The following is a 23810-nucleotide window of genomic DNA, read 5'->3' on the forward strand; positions in this document are numbered from 1 at the left end:
GAGTACACTATTGTATATAATTGTAAGCGTGATCTTTTTTTTAATGATTAATTATGTGCGCCAAATTGCATAAATACGGGAGCTTATTTATTTCCTCTTAATTCTTTACGCAGAAATCGGTGTAAAAGAGCTATTCGTCTAAAAATATAAAACACTTTAAAGAAGACGATTATTTTGGGTGGAATAAGTACAGGTGAGGATTATCAATAATTTCGCAACCATTTGACACGAATCATAAACAAGGAAGGATTGCCAGTGGCGACATCTGTCAAAACCTTTCAGTGTGCCTCCTCATAGTTAGGATGTTAAGTTCGAATTTAGAATGTCAGAATGTAGTCAAAGTCCGTTGGGAGTCGGCGTGTTCAAGCAGAACTCCATGAATGGCTTCGTTTGGCATTCAGCGTGAATATTCGACGAGCCAATACCGGCTCCGACTTGAATCTTTCAAGTCGAAGCATACTTGCACTAACTTTGGATAAATCTATTTCGAATTCTGAAACTAGTAATTCTACTAGCCACAGAAGAATTTGACATAGAGTTAAAAATATTTTAACTCAAGTAAATAGTACGTAAATAGGTAGTAAGATTTCTGGGTACCCCAATTTAATAAACAGCTATTATTTTTATAGAAAGAGTTAACGTAGTGGCACTAGTGACCCACAGAAAACAGTCACCCGATATTTAAATTTCTATACAAGAAAATAAGGATAGGAAGCCGATTTCTTAGCAACACTGTACAGTCGCTGCGCAACAGCCGTATTAGGAGATTGGTTCCCTGCCCTTGCTGCTTTCTTGGATAAAAATTGAAGATTAGATTAGATTAGATGATTTATTTCATGAAAGACAATTACATAATAAATTTGCATTGACGTCAAAAATTAAGAATTTCTATCATGATCGTCAAAATAAAATAAAAATGAAAATAATAACAATACTAATGAAATAAAATTATAGCTCCAATAAGGATTGTCAATACAATTAGAATAACAGTAAGTAGGTAAATACTTACAAAATCCAAAATATAAATTTACAATGTCAAATCTTACGAAAATACGAGAAAAATAAAAATAAAAACGATAAATTAATAAAAGAACACAAATAATATCTCCCAATAAGAATCGTCAACACAGAACAATATAAAAAAAAATGAAATAGTATCTCGGAAGTGTCGGGTTAGTGGTTGGTTGAATAAAAAATAAATCATGGGTAATTGTGTAAGGTTTTATAATAAACTTCCAAACCATAGTACTGAATTATCAATTAATAAATTTAAGAATCATGTAAAGTGTACACTTATTTCTAAAGCTTATTATACCACACAAGACTACATGAATGATAAAACAATGTGGGATTAATTGTGATTCGAAATGATTAATTATTTATATTTTTTTTTGTTTGAGAATATTTCGTGAAATTCTTAGTATTAAATTTGATCCATGAGTTATATTATGAAATAATATTTACATCAATAAATTGCTCTGATAATTAGCTTAAGATAATAATATGTAATACTGTCTTACTATTCATAAGTGCTTGTGCCTACATGAATAAAGTATATTTGAACTGAACTGAACCTGTCGGTCACTGGTGACACTACTTTTTAGTAGAGTATTTACTAACAGGCATAATACCATCTCACAAGTTATGCTTAAAAATATTTCACTTTAGACCTTTCATGTCATTATATAGACATTGGTCTTCGAGTCTATTACAGACTACACAAGCAGTGTCAGGCAGGGCGACAACGTTTTTCATGGCTGTGTAAGCCAATACGGGAGCGGCAAACACGACACACTGCCACTCCCCGTGATGTTTTCCACGCGGCAAAGCCATCGTGGGTGAAGTAAGCTCTCCACACACTGCATCGCCTGGGACACAAACGAAGAGACACAGAGTTGCCCAAGACTTGTGACTCTCTCTCGACCTCACCAACTAGATCCGCGGGAAAGACAAGTCAATACGCGCGGAGTCGGATCGGCTGCAGGTTCATAACGGCTGACACCGAGCCGGGTTTGATTCAAGTTTTCCTTCTCTGTTGCTATCTCTTCCATTCATTATATAGGTAATTATAATAACCCTCACTAAGGCTGCCTGTCTACTGGAGTGGAGCGAGGCAGCGCCAGAAGCGCAAAGAGGCGTAAATTTTATGCAATTCTATTGGTGGATTTTTATCTTGCTCACTGCTCTTACGTCCAATCGATTGTGACAGTCCATATAAATAAATAAATATTATTGGACATTATTACACAAATTGACTAAGTCCCACAGTAAGCTCAATAAGGCTTGTGTTGAGGGTACTTAGACAACGATATATATAATATATAAATATTTATAAATACTTAAATACATAGAAAACACCCATGACTCGGGAACAAATATCCATGCTCATCACACGAATAAATGCCCTTACCAGGATTTGAACCCGGGACCATCAGCTTCGTAGGCAGGGTCACTACCCACTAGGCCAAACCGGTCGTCCTATCCGTCCATATCAAAAGGGACCTTATGACGGTCGGCGCTGACGTTGCGTAGTATCGGGGCACCGGTAATAATAGCTTAAGCGCCGACGGCCTTGGTCCCTCTCTTATATGGACTGTCACAATTATATAGACTCACTATAACACATTTGTCAGAGGTAGGAATTTCGAAGTCTTTAAGCTGTGTGTTGTATAATTTATTGGTGTATACTATTAGCACAATAAATTACCAATTTACGTAGGTAATCACTGGTGAATACATCTGACAATAGGCAATAGCCTAAGAAAATCTAACAGAGGAGACACGAATATGTCACGGGAGCTGCCAAAAAAAAACAATCTCACATTGCGGCATAATGAATCAAAAACTTATAAGCGTGCCAGAAAATCCTGTCTATATTTTAAACAGGCACTAACTAATAACAATTCTAGTCCATGAAACGTGTCACAACCATCCCGAAACCGCATTTTCGTCGCTCCGCCGGTATTCCCGGCACGCCCGCGTACTGGTATTATTTCAAATTCAAAGGGTAAAAAGCAGGCTAGTTACCCTGCCCACAGAACGACGCATAACCTATACAAGTATGGAGGTTGTTAGGACTTTTTGGAAGTTAGTGGTGGTATTAGAAAGGATGGCGGTTTGTAATGGACGCGCACGAGGAGACGCTACTTCACTGCGATTGGCGGCCGCTACGGGACACCTTTACCAACTTAAATACTGCAGTCTCAGAAACACATAAGGCCTAAGAGTTCGTAGATATAAAGTTGAATATTGCTTGGAGCGTAAGTAAAGGGAATATGGTAAAACAATACGCTTTGAAACTAACCAACGCTGAATACGAAAAACGCTTAAGTGATATAGCATTTGCGGGTAACCTGGCATGGGTTTTTATTTTCAGATCGTGACAGACTCAGGCTCAAAAGTTATATCTTAAATAAACCGGTGCATTTGATATTGTATCTTTGGATAAAGTTTTGTTTCTTTAAATACGGTTGTTGAGGAAATCTATTTGGAAGTTGTAGTTTCCTTGGAGTTGGAGTACTATTGGATTTGTTTAGTTGAGCGAGGAGAAAGTTGGGCTTATCGGTACGGGGTTCTTTTAAAACCTTTTATCCGGATTCCACGGTAGATACAGCGTACCCTTTTTGAAATTATACAATATTACTTATAAAAAGAAATCTTCTTCGATCTACTGCTTTTTAACGAAATTGTGTTGTGCTAGTAGTAGTAAACTCTTTATAGTAAAAAACACATAATAAAAGTATCTTACACTCAGGAAAAGCTAAGTAAAACGGTGAATTTTTAAAGTGATCTCTTCCAGTTCTTCAGTCAATTCAGTTTCTATTTCTTGTGTTTTTTTTTCCGTCTTCTTTTGTGTTGTATTTTGACAAATTATGAGTAGTATTATACTAGTAATACTCTCCACTTGTCGGATACCAAATTTAAGATTATTATTGAATACTTGTTTGAAATATTACATAGTAGGTACTATAGATATTACAAAACCCAAAACTTCAGCGTAAGAAGTTGTTTAAGTAAGAAATTAAAAATTGGTGTGGTGGTCATAGGTTAAAAAATCCTAATCATTTTTTTATATATACATTGTATATAAAACAATTCCATTCCAGTGCCGATAGACAACAGAGAGCCTAAATCATTGAATGTGGGACAAATATTCTTCTAACATTGTAAGGGGATAAAACAGGTTAAGTAGGTCAGATTTTTAATTCTTCTACAGTGGAAAAAATAACAGCCAAACTCCTTGAGTAATTAAAAAATAACTGAACTAAGTATACTAAGGATCTTTTTATTATTATGCTAAAACCGATTTTATTGTTAAAAACCGACCTGGTGGACGGTGTAACACATATCTGTTCGCAAGTCCTAATTTTTTTGTAAGTAGGTAGACTGTATACTTGAACGCAGTAGCGAACGACGATTAAATATTTTATATTACCGTTTTTAATCTAGAAATAAAGGTTTTATTTTGTCCCACATCTCTGTTCCGCGGAACAAATAGGACCGTCCCGTCAGTGCGATCCGAACATCTGTCCGACCCTGAATCGCTGGAGCTTGAAATACAAAATGGCTTGAGAGGGTGCCGTGAAGGTTTCGATGAACTTAGAAAATCCAATAGAGTGAAATGAAGTGAATTGTATGATTTAAAATGGAAAAAAGAATACTGCTCAAATACGAACTTATTCAAACGAGGTTGCCTAGAAACAGTCAAATTGCTCATTAGATACAGAATTTAACGATCTCTTAGCATGGACGGTAGAGACCTAGTGACTCTGACTACAATAACTAAATCAACCTAGCATCGAACTAGCAAAGCTTGTACTATGGGTATGGCGATGATATATATAAATAATAAATAAATAAATAATAAAAAAAAATATAGGACATTATTACACAATTGACTAAGTCCCACAGTAAGCTCAATAAGGCTTGTGTTGAGGGTACTTAGACAACAATATTTAAATACATAGAAAACACCCATGACTCAGGAACAAATATCCATGCTCGAGCTCATCACACGAATACATGCCCTTACCAGGATTTGAACATATTTGTATATTTACACGTAACTCAGGAGCAAACATTCGTAATAAGCACAAAATAAATGCCCTTCCCGGAACTTGAACCTGGGACCTCATGCGCCGGCAGGCTCACTAACGAGGCCGTTCAAAAATCAAAGTAAGTATTATTTAAAAGAAATGCAGTCTAAGGGTAGTAATTCACACACAACATGACCATGACACAGAATACCTACATGTGTTTCGATAAACGTCTGTTGGACAGGCGTGGATGCGGTTGCGGTCAGCGGCGGTGACAGGACGATTTACCCTGACGCCATTATCGGACCGGTCGGTATCACCGGCAATCATTATAATATGTATGTGGCATGAAATTGACGAAGCATACAGTAGGGTGGAGTGAAAAAATCATTTTTTAAATAAGAATAAGATTGATTCATTGCAGTACTGTACATTTGTAGATGGTATTCCTGATACAATTTATTAGTTTCAACAGTTACCCATTTCGGGTATTCAATACTTAATTGACTTATAAACTAAACTTAAATAATGCAAAGATAATTAATTACATACCAATTAATATTCCTATAGACTATAAAGTGACCTGTAGTTTCAGAAGTTTTCATGCAAAATTTCAAAATTAAAAATCCCCAATAATAGAGCTGTGTTAAACAAGATGTATTTACATGAGAAGTTAAACGATCTTGTGCTGAGACGTGAGATTGGGTATATGTGATAGTTTTGAGTACCGCAAAACCAGCCGACTATAGTCCAGTACTATAACTCGACAAGTTCAATACTTAATTAAGTGTCAATACTATTTTTTATTTTGGTCTTGTCTAAGATTTTTATTCCGTTTAAGAAAATATTTTCCCTTAGACCTGCGACATTTAAATAATAGTCACCGCTGGAGCCCTTTTCTAGAACGGTATTAGACTAATATTATTAGTCCACGAACTGTCAAGTCGTATCGGTTACCATGGCAACACACTACTCATATTAGAGTAATACCGTTCGAGGAATGGGCCCCTGATGGAAGAGATTCGTTTATTCGTGAATGCTTGTTTCAGACCACAGGTGAGAGATTTCGGCCTATAATACCTAGTTGGATTTTATGGTAGTGAACGATTTAGAGAAACTTTGTCTTGGGAGACGTTATAACTTTTTTGTTAACATAAATAAATATAAAATTGGGTTCGAAACTAAAAAATCCGTTCGTGTTTATATTTTTGAGTTACAAATGACATTACCTACTACTCAGCAAGCATTTATAAGCTAATTTCTAATTATTAAATACCGACAATACCAGCTTTGCTTGGAGTCATTTATTGATATAAAAACGTTCAGTAAGTTAACATAATTTAACGCTTTATGTAGTGAATAGGAACGATTTCGGCCATCGACAGTCATTACCGTGCGAACGTCATCGCCATCCGCGATCCCAACTGATATAGTGATGGCTACACTTTGATTTTGTAGTCAGAACTATTCTGATTTCAAGAAATATGTACCACTTTGTTGCTGGTTAATACATATCTGCAAGTTGGGGAAAGTTTTCATACCTATCTAAAAAAACAATCACGGAATTTTCAGAAAAAAATATACAGGAAAGAAATTAATCTTTAATTTTCCCCAAACAATGGAACACAATCATGTTGTCCTGCCCAGCGTGCCCGCATGCCTGCTCTGAGCAGGACTTCCGTGATGCGAGAGACAGGGCGATAAATGTCGCTACCTTTTAGTCCCGCACAGTCTGAAAGTCTGAAACCATCGACACGAGAAGAAGACGAATCTTTAATTTTGAAAATGACATATTTAGATTCTCATATAAAAGTATGAATATCTTGGAATATTTTCCATGTAGAAATATTACAATTTCGGAAACTCTCCGATGGTGCGTCAGTAAATTGATATAAAAACATTCAGTGAGTACACATCATTAAATGCTACATGTAGTAGCGGCACGATTTTGGCCGTCGACAGTCATTACCGTGCGAGTGTCATCGCCATCTGCGATCCAATCCGCTATAGTGATGGAAACACTTTGTTCGTAGTCTGACTGCTCTGTTTTCAGGAAATATGTAATGGGTAAGTAAGGTCAATACAAGTGTGGCTGGCTTTCACATTGGGGCCTGTTTAGATTTATACGTGTGTTTATTATGAGTGCAACTTGTTACCTGCTTTTAATAGCAAATACATAACGTCGCAATAAACATTAACAAATGTGTAGGTAAACAGGCCCTAATGTAAAGGCAATCCACACTTATGTAACAAATACACCTTTGACGATTTTTAATCATGGGCTACTGTTGAAAAAATACAAATTATAATTCGCCGTTTGAGACAGAATAATTAGCCGTTGTGGCCGTCGATAAATGGTAATTATCGTACAGACAATTAATGTAATTGCCATCCGCGATTTCGATGAATTATAGTGAAGTAAGCGATCGCGCTTTGTAATTTTACTGTGCCGTTTTAGTAAATAATAGGGTTGTTGACACGTTGAATTTTATAAAATTATAATCTCAAACTTCAAAAAGTAAAAATAGGTATCTACGTATATTAAAAATTTAACGACCAATTGAGCATTCGCATGTATTATCATGATTGTATACAGGTTTTTTTTTAATGTTGTAATTTATTCCATAATAAATAACTAAAATTGAAACTCGAGTGCATCACATCACTATCGAATCAATCGTCGGCTCGGCCCGGTGGTGACAGATGGGGGCCGCCATGATTTGTGGCGATACCATAACGACGTTCCAATCCGAATGTGAAGTTGAATGCAGGATGAAGACAGTACATAAATGGTTCTAAGTTAAGTATTATTTGGGTGTGTAACGATCGGTATAAAAATAAATATTATATTTTCTTTCGATATAACAACATTTGATATAATTTCTTCATAGTTACGAGTATATGAGAAAATGTAACACAGTTGCAATATTACTTTTATTTTCAGAAAATAAACAAGCTGGTTGCTGCTGTTCGACAGGGCAATCAAAATTACGAAGACTAATCGTCAGCATACCCTCCGAAAAATTTGGAAATTTTGGGTTACAGTAATAAATGGTTACACAATTATAATAACTGAAATAAGTAAAAAACACAGTGTTTCATTTTCAATGATATCATAATATTACATAATTTCAAACGTGAATCATATTATATACGTCGACAACCCTAGGTCGCTGTCGTGTGTCATTTGACGTCATCGCACCAAGAATGCTGGAAAAAGTACGATCACTCATTTATAAAACACATTATAATTATATTATTTTAATAAACTTATTAAAATAATATAAATATAATGTCACATCACAAAAAAGGTACATAGTGTTTAATCTAAAAGGGGTCTATTTATCAGAGAAAATCTATTTATAAGAGACAATTATGAGTGATATTAGGATAAATACATATTAATATATATAATACTTAATAAGTCATTGAGAGATAACAAGCTGTGTGTTATTAATGTATTGCTTTCGCAAGGAATAAAAAAAATATTGATATTGTAAATATATTTTATTTTATTATGTACACCAGTAAATAAATAAATAATAAATAAATATTATAGGACATTAGTACACAAATTGACTAAGTCCCACAGTAAGCTCAATAAGGCTTGTGTTGTGGGTACTTAGACAACGATATATATAATATATCGCCTTAATGCCTTTTGGCATTAAGTTCGCCATTTGTACATTTTTCTTTATGTGTGCAATAAAGTTTAAATAAATAAATAAATATATAAATATTTATAAACACTTAAATACATAGAAACCACCCATGACTCAGGAAAAAATATCCATGGTCATCACACGAATAAAATGCCCTTACCAAGATTTGAACCTGGGACCATCGGCTTCGTAGGCAGGGTCACTACCCACTAGGTCAAACTAGTCGTCATTGAGAGATAACAACCAGTGTTAATTAATATTACTATTTTTCCCTCAATCAGTAAGCAATTATGTTTCACGTAGTTATATTGGACCCAGGTATGTCCTTAAACTACGTCCACAAGAAAGGTATGGGCATTGTGAATATCATCTCGCTCTGTGTGGTAGGGCACAGCACCGCGGATGTCATTCCAGATCTAGAGCAGAGCCCAACTGGGGAAGTACCTCTACCTTACAGAAAATCGCAGCCAAATAACACTAGACCCTACTCATAGTGTTGTGTTCCTGCCGGTGAGTAAGGTTGCCAGAGCTCAACGAGCGTGGGAGGGGGTTAGGGTCGGCAACGCGCATGTAACTCCTCTGGAGTTGCAGGCGTACATAGGCTACGGATACTGCTTACCATCAGGCAGGCCGTATGCTTGTTTGCCACCGACGTAGCATAAAAAAAATAATATTAATTTCAGACTTAGCGAAAAAATACTTGCTCAATAAAAATAATCTTCAGAAGCCCTAGGCGGCGAAATACATTTATGATTTGTAAGAAAGGTTACTTTTGATCAGTATTTGTCTGATAAATATATTTGAAAGGTTTTTGTATATTGAAATACTATTTCTAATTTAGAGTCTAGATTTGTACTTTGAACTTTGCATGATTAGAAAGTATTGATTATTATTTGGTTTACTGGAATTGTGTGAATAAATAAATATAATTCTTATTTTAGACCTTTTAGTATAACGTGGCCAGTAATATATGGTTAACCTAATTAAAGCAGAATTGAAAACTGCCTATAAATGATATACTTGCAAATGTCACCTTAGGAACTACAAGACCTATTTTCTCTTAACGGTTAAATAAGTTTAAATATCACTTTACTCATGTTCCACACGACTTCATTTGCATTTAACACTCCCTACGTGTAGTTAAATCCAACCAATTAATCCTGATTACTCCGAAAACCTGATTACATTAAACTACCGATTGATTAAAATCATTAATTCTCATTAGCGTACACTACAATCAGGCAGTTCCAGACTTAGTGCTTGAGACCAGTAAACCGTAAGGACTGTCTACGGGATATAGTATCTATACAGTTACAGTACGAAACAATAGAGGTGGAAATCCATACTAAATAAATAAATATACTTTTACAACTTCAATAAATTAAGCAATTTAAGGGGATTGAACGCTGCATAAGAAAATATTCAGCAATAACAGTCTTGAATGATTCACGGTTAGTTTCACTAGACCTCAAATTGACTAGGATATGGACTACATAACCTTGACATCCACCCGCTATCTCCCGTCAACAAGATGCATGTAACTGCATCAAAATATTAGGATCTCAAAAACAATATGAAAGGTAATCACGGTAGATTTAAGTCTAGTGAAATATGAACCCTTTTTTAATGCTAATTAGAGCAACCCATGCCTAGGTAATCTATTCGTCGATACCTCACCAATAACAGGTGTCAATCAACATCGTAGTGACTTATATGGTAACAGTATTCAGTATTCAGTAATTCATTGCCTTCATAGGTACATAATAAGCTAGCCAATTACTGCTTTGAATTGATGAGGTAAAAATAATGAAACATCAAATCATTATCATCATTGAAATCTTTGTATAAACATTGTTTAGTGACGCTGGCTACAACGATGAGTGCTCGCTGCGATGCAGAGAGAACAGCACAACAACCGACAACCCTAATGATGAATTTTCAACACATTCGAATCATGTCGCATTTTATGTTTAGTAGGTTTTATGGTATCAATAAGTACCCTAGTTCACAGTCGTACTAACTACGCTGAAAATTTGGTTGTCATAACAACCTTTTGTTCGTGCACTAATCGTACTATGATACTTAATTAAGAATGTGTGTGTTGTAGGTTGCAATGCCCTTACAGGGTTCATAGCTGATCTTTATTCTTATCCTAGCGACACGTTGCGGCTTCGCACGGGTATGTATTATACATATAAACCTTCCTATCACTCTATCTATTAAAAAAAACTGCATCAAAATCCGTTGCGTAGTATTAAAGATCTAAGCATACATAGGGACAGACAGACAACGGAAAGCGATTTTGTTTTATACTATGTAGTGATATCACCTGTTTATGTACTTATGAAGGCAATAAATCCCTGAATACTCATTACGACATTTTTCTCCACAATTAATACGTGTGAACTGTGAACTAGGGTATCGATATGTAGTTTAAATTTGAGCCAATTTGATGATCTTTATTATTTGCTAGTCTCTGCAAATGTAATTCCGATTTATTCAGCAAAGGATTTCCATTCGTATTCGGCTTAACTTCGACCTGGACACGTGCTCGACTGTTTAATTATTACCTGCTTCGTTAATTATTACCAGCTTCGTTAATTATTACCGGGCTCGTTAATAATGCTTCGGCATCATTAGCGCAGTTAACGGGTTAACCTTATTATTTCATAGTGAGTGTTGGTAATCATTAATTATGGGGCTAAGTAGGACACGGGGGACTTACGAGAATATTTATTACTTTAGCGAGCATCATATTAACAATTTTTTTTACTGATAAGTTTAATTGTAAAATAATCGATTAGTCTAAACAAGTAAACAAAATCAATCAATTCTGTAGTTGTGATTTTTTGACAAATTCTTGTTTTTTACTTTGAATGGTAATGCCCAATTTGCCACATACGACCTTATAGAATAAGCTAGCGCAAAAGCAAATTCACTACACGCGAAGTATCGGAATGAGCGCGGGTTTCGGAAAGCAAGCAAGCAAGCGATTTAACGAAAGTCCCCGGTTTTTTTAAATGCTTGCACCAGTTCCACTGGACATATTTTAAAACAAAGTCACACTAATTTTGCTAACTTAAACAAATCCTACGAACGAATAAGAAGGCTTTTAGAAAATATCACACTGAATACAAATGAGATCAATATCTACGCAGATTCACAAAAACCAAAAGATTTCCATAGATATTCGCTTAAAATGCGGATGTCGCGCAAATCCGCAATAAATAAAATCGCAATCGCAGGTGCGATCGCTGTCGCCAAAGCCGAGTCTAGGCCGAGGAACTGATGTATTGAGATTACGTTGGCATCGTGTTAGATTGTATGTGGATGTAGATAAGGAATCGCTTTCAGATTTCGTATTTTTATACCAGTATATCCTAGAAAACGTATGTACGGGTACTAGGAAGACATAAGTGGTTGAGAGTTAATGTTACCTAGTCTTATCTTTACTCGTACGGTCACGTCTGAAAATATCGATGCGAAAAAAGGTAGTGTATACATATTTTTGGCATATTTTTCATATACTTATATCGATATTTTCAGACGTGACTGTACCGTACTATTTGCTAACCGACGAATAGTAAACACATACAGTATAATGTCCGCAAATGAGCAGATTTTTGTGAAAGCCCTTATTACTTAGATACGTTTGACATTTTGTGCGATCAGATATTTTCGACTGGACGTGTGCAAAGAAATTATTGAAAAAAACCGTGCTCAGATTTTTTTGCCATTGCAATAGTTATGATACCTATAAATGGCATTTGCAGTGTGCCGAATTTATTGAAATTTAATCTTGCTCAGAAATATTTGGACACCTTGGCTGCTTCGAAATATCTGATGGCGACTGTACGTAGAAAAGACCAACCCCGAAATCTTTATCGACAACTCATCTGCCAAAATGCATATAACAGCCAATTTATTTGCGCTATTTTAATTTATATTATGACTAAGGGTTGAAATAAGTTTTTGGCAAAAATTTCATGTTTTGGACAAGCTTTTATGCTTTTACGACCACCAACCACCACCACCACCAGACCACCACCACGACGACCAGTTTGGCCTAGTGGGTAGTGACCCCGCCTACGAAGCCGATGGTCCCGGGTTCAAATCCTGGTAAGGGCATTTATTCGTGTGATGAGCATGGATATTTGTTCCTGAGTCATGGGTGTTTTCTATGTATTTAAGTATTTATAAATATTTATATATTATATATATCGTTGTCTAAGTACCCTCAACACAAGCCTTATTGAGCTTACTGTGGGACTTAGTCAATTTGTGTAATAATGTCCTATAATATTTATTTATTTATTAATTTTACACTGATTGTTTTTTTCTTTCCACACGCAACTGCAACTAACACTCATCGAGATAATTATTTAAACCCCACACACAATTAGGTTGCGTTGTTTTATCACAGAGTTCCCGTGGCATTGCATTGTCACCAGATATGTATGCAAAACTTCAGCTCAATCGGAAATCGGGAAGTGGGTCAAATTAAGCTTCCAATATTTGACCTGCACAAACATATATACTCATAACTACTAAAAGAGCAAGTTAAATACAAGCTTTTAAAACACCCCTTGTATAAAAATCCTTGACACCATTCCAACCAGCTGCAGCAGGTACGTCGTATAGCGCGAGATACCGATCTCTATCTGCATCCCATTACGATAAAACGGTTTCGGTTTCGGTTTACGGATGCTCCAGATACCCACCGATTACTACCTACTAGATGGAGATTTATACTTATATAATATAATAAAAATATAAAAATATGTGATAGTCAGCAAGCGAGCAGACGAGCCGCACGTCATATAAGGAACATCATAGGAGCTACTTAAGCGTTGCTGACCTTTGAGAATCCTAAATACTCGATTCTTGAAGAATCCCATGTCGTAGCGCAAATGAAATAACTCATTCTGTACGTTTTTCGAAGAAACGAGCGAGACGCCCGCTTATTCTTGGTGTGCTATGTATCTAAGAGGTGGGAATGAGCTTTGCTTCTTTGGCAGGAGGTGCTAAAAACGAGACGCTGGCATCAATTCAAAAAGTTTTCGGAGTATTCACCATTGTACATACATGTATATATGTTTATATTAGTTCATCATAACAGCGCAAAAGCTTTTTTTTACTTGTAACACCCCGTTGTCACCGTTGTGTTGTGCCATAGCCTCCGAAAACCCGACGATCCTTAGTTATTTTATCCGACAAAACGGAACGCCAGACCGTCAACATCTCCAAAATCTTCCAATGATGCCTCTTAGAGAGGCGAAATACGTGTCGAGCTTAGTACTTTTGGTATTGATTTTTTGCTATATTTATTTTCGCGGTGGTAGTGTGGGAATAAAATACGCTATCAAATATAAGGAATTAGCACTGATTGACTAGCAAGATTTTATTTCGCGTATTAGTAAAGTTTAATATTTTTGTTTGAATTAATGTGGATTTCCGCAAAGTAACGCCTGATTCTATTAATTATATTAGAAATGAAAAACAGCGTCATATGTGCTAACAGTGACTTATCGTAAACGTTTTATTATGCGGAGTCTAGTAGGTAATCTATGCAGACAACACTCGCTTGAAAATGGGGAATAAACTTTACATTGCTAAACAATCTTGTTACTTGGATACCATTTTATTTGCCATCAAGAAGACTAGAATCAGAATGAGATTATTTTAAATGATGAAACAAAAATATTAGTTCTAAACTAGCAGTTAAGTATACAATTACATTATGTTATAATTATGAATACCAATTACAATCTTATGAATATTACTTGTAAGCTACGTTATTCTAAAATGGTAACTAAAATCATAATTAACTAAAATAAAATAAAATATTTTGTTTGTAATCTCTAGCGGCCCATCTATTCTAGAAAAAAAATTGAGTCAATGTTATTAGAAAATATAATTGAATTCGTTTCGTTTTGAAATCGAATGAAACAAATTCGATTATATACATAAGGATTGAAATTGCATTGCATGTAATTTGTTCTAGTATTAATTATGACCGTAGAAAGCTAGAAGGTTAAAGAGTTTTCCCTTGGTAAGTATGAATATGCTTTGGGAAGTACAAAAGGTATTATTCAGTTTCAGGCGTTGATCTATAGGGACCGTGCGCGTTGGAGGGTCAGCCATCTTGTGGCCTGAATCGGAACCATAAACATGCACATGTACACGTCACGTGTTTTCTTATGTATAGTAGGTTCTGCCATCTTGTGGGCTACATCGGAACAAAAAACATCACATTTACGCCTCGCGCCAATAATCTGACATGCACGCTCCCTATCGCTAGCCGAGCAGATACTGCCAATCCTGATCACCGCAGAGCCTTATAATTATACGGTGGCTTGTAACATCACCAAATTCTTCGCTAGTCTATCTGTCAACGCTGCACAGCTGCCGTACTGAGCTCTTGTAATTTAGAGGCCTCTTCAGCAGCAGTCAACAGCAGGCCTTGAGGAAGTAGCAGAAACCTCGCAGCGTTGGTTCAGTGACATCATCTCTTACCAGCAGTCTAGTAGTCAAAGGCAATCCTTGTATTAGCGGCGAACGGCCTCCCAATCGCATCTTCGGTTTATATTTTCCTTTCTTAAGGCCTAGCTGGCTTGCCGTCTCAACTTGTAGATTAGAAGCTATGGCTAGTAACATCGTGTCTAGCCAGCCGAGCGGTCAACGGCAACCCTTGACGTAGCGGCGGACGGCCTCGCAGCCTCGGTTCATATTTTCCCCTCTTATGGCTAAGCGGGCTGGGCGAGCGGGAGCGGTCCGGCTGTTTCCTCTTGGAGGAAGAGGAGCTGCATGATGAGATGGACTTGTGAGGAGTCTCTGTGGAGTAAGAAAAAGTATGATGTCTAAGATCTAGCAGTATGGCTTCCACTTATGATACTATTTCCACACATGCAATCTTGCATGTACTACCGTGTACATGCAAGATTAGTAAACATGCACAATACAGTACAATGACGTTTATTACATCAAATAAAATATCGTGGGGAAACCTGCATACCTCTTCGAAGAAATTCAAAGGTGTATGTGTAGTCCCCCACCCGGATTGGGCCAGCGTGGAGACCATAACAGGAGGCCTATGTCTAGCAGTGGGACGTACGTACGGCCCGATTCAAACAATGCTTATAAGAAGTCACAGCGGTACGATACCGATCTGTCAGTATCAAAAGTGACGTTTTTTGGTTAAAAAAATGAAACTTTTGACACTTACGGATAGGTATCGTACCGTTGTGACTCGCTGTGCATTGTTCGAATTGGGCCTGTATATAGCCTCAATTATTATTTAAGAGTTCTTTGTTATCATCAATATCCAGGACGGTATTTTCTGTGTGTTGAGAATTAACGGACTTAGTAAAGCACCTACACAAGTATGAGAGCGCGACCGAGAGAGAAAGCAGGCTGTCTACAAGGCGGAAAGACATAAAAAATGCTGTAGTCCCTAGGCTTAACGTTATGAAGCACGCCGCAAGTTACCAGGCCGTCTTCCTTTTCAATAAGTTACCCACTGAATTTAAAACAATTACTAACAGTAAAATTTTCAATGCAAGACTCAAGAGTTATCTTTTAAAAAAGTCGTACTATTGTATAACCGACTTTATAGACGATAGCTGTACTTAATTATAGTTTATTTGAATTTTTGCTCAGTTTACGTTTTTACTATGTACATATTAGTGTATTATTCTAGTAGGACACCAAAGTGACGATATTATTATTTATTGTTGACATATCTTAGTTATTAAATTTTAAATTTCTAACAGTTTTTATTTTTATTTTTATTGATATTTTATTTGCTTGGTTGATATTTAAATCTTATCGACATCATACAAATTTCAGTTAATATTATACATATATTTTTCAATACTTTTAATTAATATCGTCATCTTGGGATCACTAATTAAGCTTTAATTTCTTTAATATAATGTAATGTTTTATTTTTAATTTTAAGATATGTTCAACACAATATTTTATTGTTATGAATGAATAAAGAAAGAATTGCACGAGCTATTAATATTGGAACCTTTTGCTACTAAACATACGGACCAAACTTTAAAAAGACCAATTTAGAACCAAATAAAGGAACGGAAAGGCAGTAAATACCAAGGATATTTACTTGCCAAAAAACTCAGTTGTACGTAATATTTAGCAATCTCCTTGATTAAAATTCGTCAAAGAAAGACAAGATGTCAACACAAGTTCAGAAGCATCGGCGGAAGTGACAACAGCCAAAGATGGAACATCCTCGTTTTGCCTTATTTCAATGGATTAAGGTAACATTTATACATATTTATGACTTTCACTCTCTTGTCATTTGACTTTTCTGAGATGTGCGTCGCAAACAAGGGTCGGCAATGTCGGCATTCGACTTTTGGAAATATAACTTTTACATTATATATATTACGTAACGCACCTCACCTGCTCAATAACCTTAGTACAGTCAAGTGTAAAAATATGGGTGTACACATCTTACTCAAAAATATGTCCCATAGCATCTTATTCCAGTGTAATAAGAGCGTAGTATAATTATACCATATTTATGAGACGATTTATTCGATACTTATTTTTGTACTTGACTGTACAAGCGATACATTAGGTACTCGTAAAGTCGTCGTCACAAATATCTATAGGGCCAAGGTGAATTATACAAATACCCGATTAAAGCCCCTAATCAAATTCAGGTGCATGCTCAGTGATGTCAAAAACGAAATGAATTTGTAAAAGATCGAACGTCACTCAATCACTTTTGAAGGCGCTAAAAAGTCAATGAGCATGGCAAATGGCAAGTTTAAACTTTAAAAAGAATGTTAAAAGTACCGTTATCCATATTATTAACTGACTATCTGTAAGTAGGTACATCTTACTACACAAAATAGTACAAATCATACAGTTTACACAATGTATGATTTTAATTATTATTATAAAGTAACTAGTTAAAAACAATCCTTCATTAAACGAAAACATAAGTCAAAAATACACGCCAAAGCCTAGGTATATACTAAACAGCATCTGCAACAAACTTCGACCAATCTACATCATTGATAATCCGCCACAGGCTTCGTCAAAACTGTAACAAGATAAGTACAGAATAGTTGAGTTTTACGGAGGTACTTCAACTAATGACTAACTTTATCCGTATCAAGAAAGACATCAATAATAAAGTTAGTAAACATTAGCCATTAGGGACCAAAGAGCTTTTCGAAATCGAATAAACTATAATAGAAAGCCATTGGGAAATTTTATTTTGAATTTAAAAAGAGAATCTTGGACGTCCAAATGGTTTCTCGAAATGCGATTTAATACTTGATGGCCATCGCATGACTGTCCACAAATTCTAAAATTCGTGTCAGCGTCTTGCAGGATTCAGAAAGTGCCTCGTCAATAATAAGTGGGTACTAAGAACACCGTTAAGAGGAATCTAACGCTACTTTTCAGTTTTTATACAGGCGGCCCGATTCGAAGAATGGTTTAGACACGTTTAAGATAAAGATCGATAACTAATCGACATGTCAAAATTGACGTTTATTTCGATTCCGCTGTGATCCCAATAAGATCTTACGTAAGAAGCAAGAAGAAGAAGCAAGGGAATAATAAGAAAAATATTTAAATAAGAAAAGTGGATTATTAGTGTAATATTTTACTCTACCGCGGTTTAGATATAAATGTTTTGAAATTGTGATTTTAATTGCAGACCCATAAGTCAAAACAATAAAGACATAAAACCGTTTAATTGTGATTTTAAGACCAATCTTTGCAATTATTTTTTATCGAGCCGATTTCGTTCAATCATGTATCGAGTACAACCACGGTCTCTGAAATATAATTAATATGAACATATATTTTTCTTACTTGACTAAAACAAATAGTCTTTCTTAAAAAACTGTTTATGTCAGTATTTATATGTGGGTAGATTAAGATGTAGGGTAGGTTGCAGCGGCATGCGAGAAAATAATAAATCAGTCTATACTCAGCTATGGTGGTTTCATTATACAATTCATAACACTTTACATGGCGCAGCCGGAAAAAAGACTTATATAATGTAAAATTATAGATAAAGTGTAAAAACTCTGTTCGGTTATAAGTAAACTTGTGTGTCGTTATTAATAAATAAGTATTGTGAAAGTGAGGATCGTTTATCGCCACAATGGAGTCAGTGCTGCATCCGCCATTACCGTTCAAATTTGAGAACAATTTAGTGAACGTTACATCGGGAAATTTATGCAAAGAATGGGATAAATGGAAAAAAGCCTTTTTAATTTATTACGAAGCTTGTGAAATCGCGAAAAAACCACAAAAGGTTCAAATTAACATTTTACTGCATATAATAGGTGATAAGTGCCGCGAGGTATATGACCAGTTTAGCGAAGAGTCAAAAACTGTAGATGAGTTGTTAAAGAAGTTTGACGAATTTTTTGAACCCAAAAAGAACCTCGCCGTAGAGAGACACAAATTCTTCACACGGAACCAGCAGGAGTTCGAATCTATTGAACAGTATGTCTTTGAATTAAATGTGATGGCGGCAAAGTGTGAGTTTAAAGATCTGTGCAGTGACCTCGTGAGGTATCGGTTAATATGCGGTATTCAGGAGACAAGCTTGCGGGAACGACTTCTACGAGAAAGTGACTTGACGCTGCAAAAAGCTATAGAAATATGTAGGCTAGCCGAAATATCCCGTGCTCAAGCTGGTCACATAAAGCAGGACAATGTGGAACATCATGTGCATGAAATCAAAACTAAGCAAAAAATAGCGATGGAACGTCAAGGTCAACCGAGCTGTTGTTATAGACAAGAACATGAGGATACAGAGGATAAGGCGGTGCATGCGGTCAGCGCGAACAATCGCGGGCGCCGCCGCCGTGGATCGTGGCGCGGAGGGCGCCCCGGACAGCCACACGCAGCTCCCGGGCACGACAACCTGCCAGCGGCGCGCGGCAGGTGGCAGCGGTCGTCACAAACCAACAGGACTGGCGGCCATAGCTGTTCGAGATGTGGGTCTACACATAAAAGATTCCAGTGTCCGGCATTTGGTCAGCTGTGTGACAGGTGCCATGGACGAAATCACTACTCGAGAATGTGTCGCGTGTATGAAATAAGAGGGGAATCCACCGATGAGGTAAATAATAAATTTAATAATGATAATGAGTGGTCTGTAACTGTATCCATTAACAATAAGAATATTATGTTTGAACTGGACACGGGAGCTGAGGTAAATGTTTTGCCAGAAAGGTACTTAAAAATATTAGGAATAGATAGGCATTCCCTTAGTACAACCGCGGTAAAAATATATGGTTATTCACAAGACTTGATACCCATTGCGGGTAAATGTAATCTAAAAGTTGTGTATAAAAATAATACTTACATTTTGGAGTTTATTGTAGCTGAGCTCAAGTCAAGTCCAATAATTGGTAGATACTCTTGTAGAGAAATGTGCTTAGTACAAAGAGTCCATGAGCTGTCTATAGGTAGGTCAAATAACGCCACCTCTGTATTGGATGAGTACCCCGACGTTTTTGACGGTATGGGGTGTCTACCAGGAGAATACAAAATACAATTACAAGACCATGCTCAACCGGTTATTCATGCCCCTAGAAAATTGCCAATTGTGCTAGTAGAACAGGTTAAAAATAAATTGAAAGAAATGCAGGATCAAGGCATCATCGCAAAAGTCGAAGGACCCACCGACTGGGTAAATAGCATGACTGTTGTTAAAAAACCGAACGGAGACCTGCGAATATGCCTTGACCCGAAGGATTTAAATAAAGTAATTAAGCGAGAGCATTTTAAATTGCCCACTTTAGATGAAATAACTTCAAGTCTAGCGGGGGCAAAGTACTTTAGCACTCTTGATGCCAAGCAAGGTTTTTGGCAAGTTAAGTTGAGCCAAGCTAGTAGTGACCTTTGCACTTTTAATTCCGCCTTTGGTAGGTACAAATTCCTACGCATGCCGTATGGAATTTCCTCCGCGTCTGAAATCTTCCATAGGAAATTATATGAACATTTTGACGACATAGAAGGAGTAAAATTATTCATAGATGATCTGTTAATTTATGCCGATACTAAAGCATTACATGACATTAGACTAAGGAAAGTGTTACAAAGGTGTAGGGAAATAAATATTAAACTAAACAAAGAAAAGTGCAAAATAGGCTTATCAGAGATAAAATACTTGGGCCATAAGATTACGCAACACGGAGTGAGTCCCGATGACTCACGCACTAGTGCTATAATGAACATGCCTACTCCTGCGAGTGTCAAGGACTTGGAGAGGTTTCTCGGATTAATCACATATGTAGGCAACTTTATACCTAACCTCTCTGAAAAAACTTATGTATTACGCGAGTTATTAAAGAAAGACGTACACTGGCACTGGGAACCAAGGCATGATAATTGTTTTAATGCTTTAAAAAAATGCTTATGTAGTCCTCCAGTTCTGCAATATTATGATGTTAAAAAACCGGTGACGATTTCAGTAGACGCGAGTAAGAACGGACTAGGTGGATGCTTACTTCAAAATGGTTTACCCGTTTGTTATGTATCTAAATCTCTGACAAAAACAGAACAAGCCTACGCACAGATCGAAAAGGAATTATACGCCTGTGTTTTCGCTTGTGAAAAGTTTTATACATACATATATGGAAAAAATGATGTTACAATCGAAACTGATCATAAACCATTAGTAAGCATAATTAAAAAACCGTTAGTTAATACGCCCGCTCGATTACAGAGGATGTTGCTAAGATTACAGCCGTACACTTTTAATTTAATATACAAGCCTGGTAGATACTTATATATAGCCGATGCGTTATCTCGTGCGGTGCAGGCCGGCGCGGGCGGCGATGACAACACACGGGCGAGCGACCTCGACGTGCGCGCGCAGGTGTGCGCCATCTCGGCAAGCAACCCGCTCACTGATACGCACTTCTTACAAATACAAAAATGCACGCAAGATGATGCTGAATTGAAAGAGCTAACTAAAACTATAAAAAGAGGATGGCCAGATCATAAAAAAGATGTTAGTGATACATTAAAACCCTATTATGCATATCAAAATGAATTATCAGTTGCTTATGGAATTGTTTGGAGGGGAGATCGTGTTGTCATACCTAAATGCATGCGATCAGAAATGATGAAACGCGCACATAGTAGCCACTTAGGAATAGAAAAATGTAAACTAAGAGCGCGCGATATCATGTTTTGGCCCCATATGAACTCACAGTTGCAAGATTACCTTTCGCATTGTCAAGCTTGTTTGACATTTAGAAAACAAAACGTCAAGCAAACATTAATGCAGCACGAACCTCCAAACAGAGCCTGGTTAAAATTAGGCATAGATATATTTCATTTTAATGGGAAATCTTATCTGATAGTAATTGACTACTATAGCAAATTTGTAGAAGTAGTCAAGGTCAAATCTATTTGTTCTGGTGTTGTCATTAAAAAATTAAAAGAAATATTTAGACGTCAAGGCATACCGGAAGTGATAATTTCGGATAATGGGCCTGAGTTTGCTTCATCTGAATTTAAAACATTTTCTAAAGAGTGGTTTTTCCAACATGTTACCTCCTCCCCCCACTACCACCAGTCAAATGGTCAGGTGGAGCGAGCAGTTCAAATCATCAAAAAAATGTTAAAGAAAACCACATTCAATCAATCTGATTTTAACATAGCTTTGTTAGAATATTTAAATACCCCGCTTGACAATAATTTGCCTTCACCTGCTGAACTATTGAATAACAGGAAACTGCGTAGTTTTTTACCATGTTCTCCAAGATTACTAGCTCCTAAAATCCCGCGAAATGTCGAACAGTACCTAAAACTGCGTCAAAGTAAACAAAAACATTATTACGATAAAGGTGCTAAGCACCTGCGAGAATTCCAAGTAGGTGATAAGGTTAAGGTAAGAATAAACAATGAATGGCAAAACGGAACTGTACATGGTATTGTAGGGCCGCGGTCATATCTTATAAAAATGATGTCTGGTAGAATTCTAAGACGTAATCGTAGACAGCTGATCGCTGACTCACCACAGCGCTCAGATCAACCTGCAATATGTACCTATGACGATATAAATATAACGGTGCCATGTGCGTCGCAGCCTACCATCAGCTCCCGGGGTCTTAGTCCTAACCGCGAGCAAATGAATTCCGGAAATAATACTAATTATTATGTTACTCGCTTTGGCAGGATGGTGAGACCTCCTGATCGGTGGACCTACCCTGTACCTGAACCTCGTCGCAACTAGATTAAGTACCTATTCAGATGGTAAACAATGAAATTTATGTTCGCATGATTAAGATGAAAAGAATAAAGTGTAGTCTTTGTGATTAAATTAGAAAACAGCGTAAATAAAAAATAAAAAGTTTAAATTAAATGTGATAAAAATAATAAGCACAATTATTTGTATATGATTTTATAAATGTGGAATGAATTTAAATTTAGATAGATACCTACACTTGCATGTGTAAGTTTATTTCTTATCTTGTATAAAAAAAATATATATATATATATACATATATAAATAAATACATGCATAAAATTAATTTAATTAATGTATTATTCAAAGGAAGGAGATGGTATGAATAATGAAAATAATAATAGGAAAATACCTAAGTATATGTAATTTGCATGCTCTATAGTGTGTATATTCACTCTCACTCTTAAGTCTGTGTAATTGTTTTCTTTGTTTTTTCAAAGGGGAGTTGTCAGTATTTATATGTGGGTAGATTAAGATGTAGGGTAGGTTGCAGCGGCATGCGAGAAAATAATAAATCAGTCTATACTCAGCTATGGTGGTTTCATTATACAATTCATAACACTTTACAAGTAACATCAATTTCAAGGACATTGGGTGTTGACAGCCTCTTAATGAATATAACGATATAGCCAAGGTTAGTAAGATAGAATTTTCTTCAAATGTCGTACGATAATAATATATCATTAAATAGCATTGTATTTGTACTCGCACTGCGGAAATACGTACGAATCGACTCGACGTACTTCGTAGTTTATCAATAAAACTCAATTGGCTACTTGACTGTTTTTAGGGTTCCGTAGCCAAATGGCAAAAAACGGAACCCTTATAGATTCGTCATGTCCGTCTGTC

At 36.3% G+C, this 23810-nt stretch overlaps 2 protein-coding genes across 3 annotated transcripts in view; both read right to left on the reverse strand.

The window, feature by feature from the left end:
• LOC133525472 (dopamine D2-like receptor) overlaps positions 1–23810 on the reverse strand; it is a 402684-nt gene that overhangs the window by 30070 nt on the left and 348804 nt on the right. The gene's annotated exons all lie outside the window — the stretch shown is intronic.
• Positions 14207–23810, reverse strand: part of LOC133525470 (proteoglycan 4-like) — a 58062-nt gene continuing 48458 nt past the window's right edge. The window contains exon 9 of the mRNA XM_061861719.1: positions 14207–15532. Within this exon, the coding sequence (XP_061717703.1) occupies positions 15333–15532 (200 nt within the window). The 3' untranslated portion in view covers positions 14207–15332. The remainder of the gene's footprint in view (positions 15533–23810) is intronic.

This window comes from Cydia pomonella, chromosome 15 (genome assembly GCF_033807575.1).
Source record: "Cydia pomonella isolate Wapato2018A chromosome 15, ilCydPomo1, whole genome shotgun sequence".
NCBI classification, from domain to species: domain Eukaryota; kingdom Metazoa; phylum Arthropoda; class Insecta; order Lepidoptera; family Tortricidae; genus Cydia; species Cydia pomonella.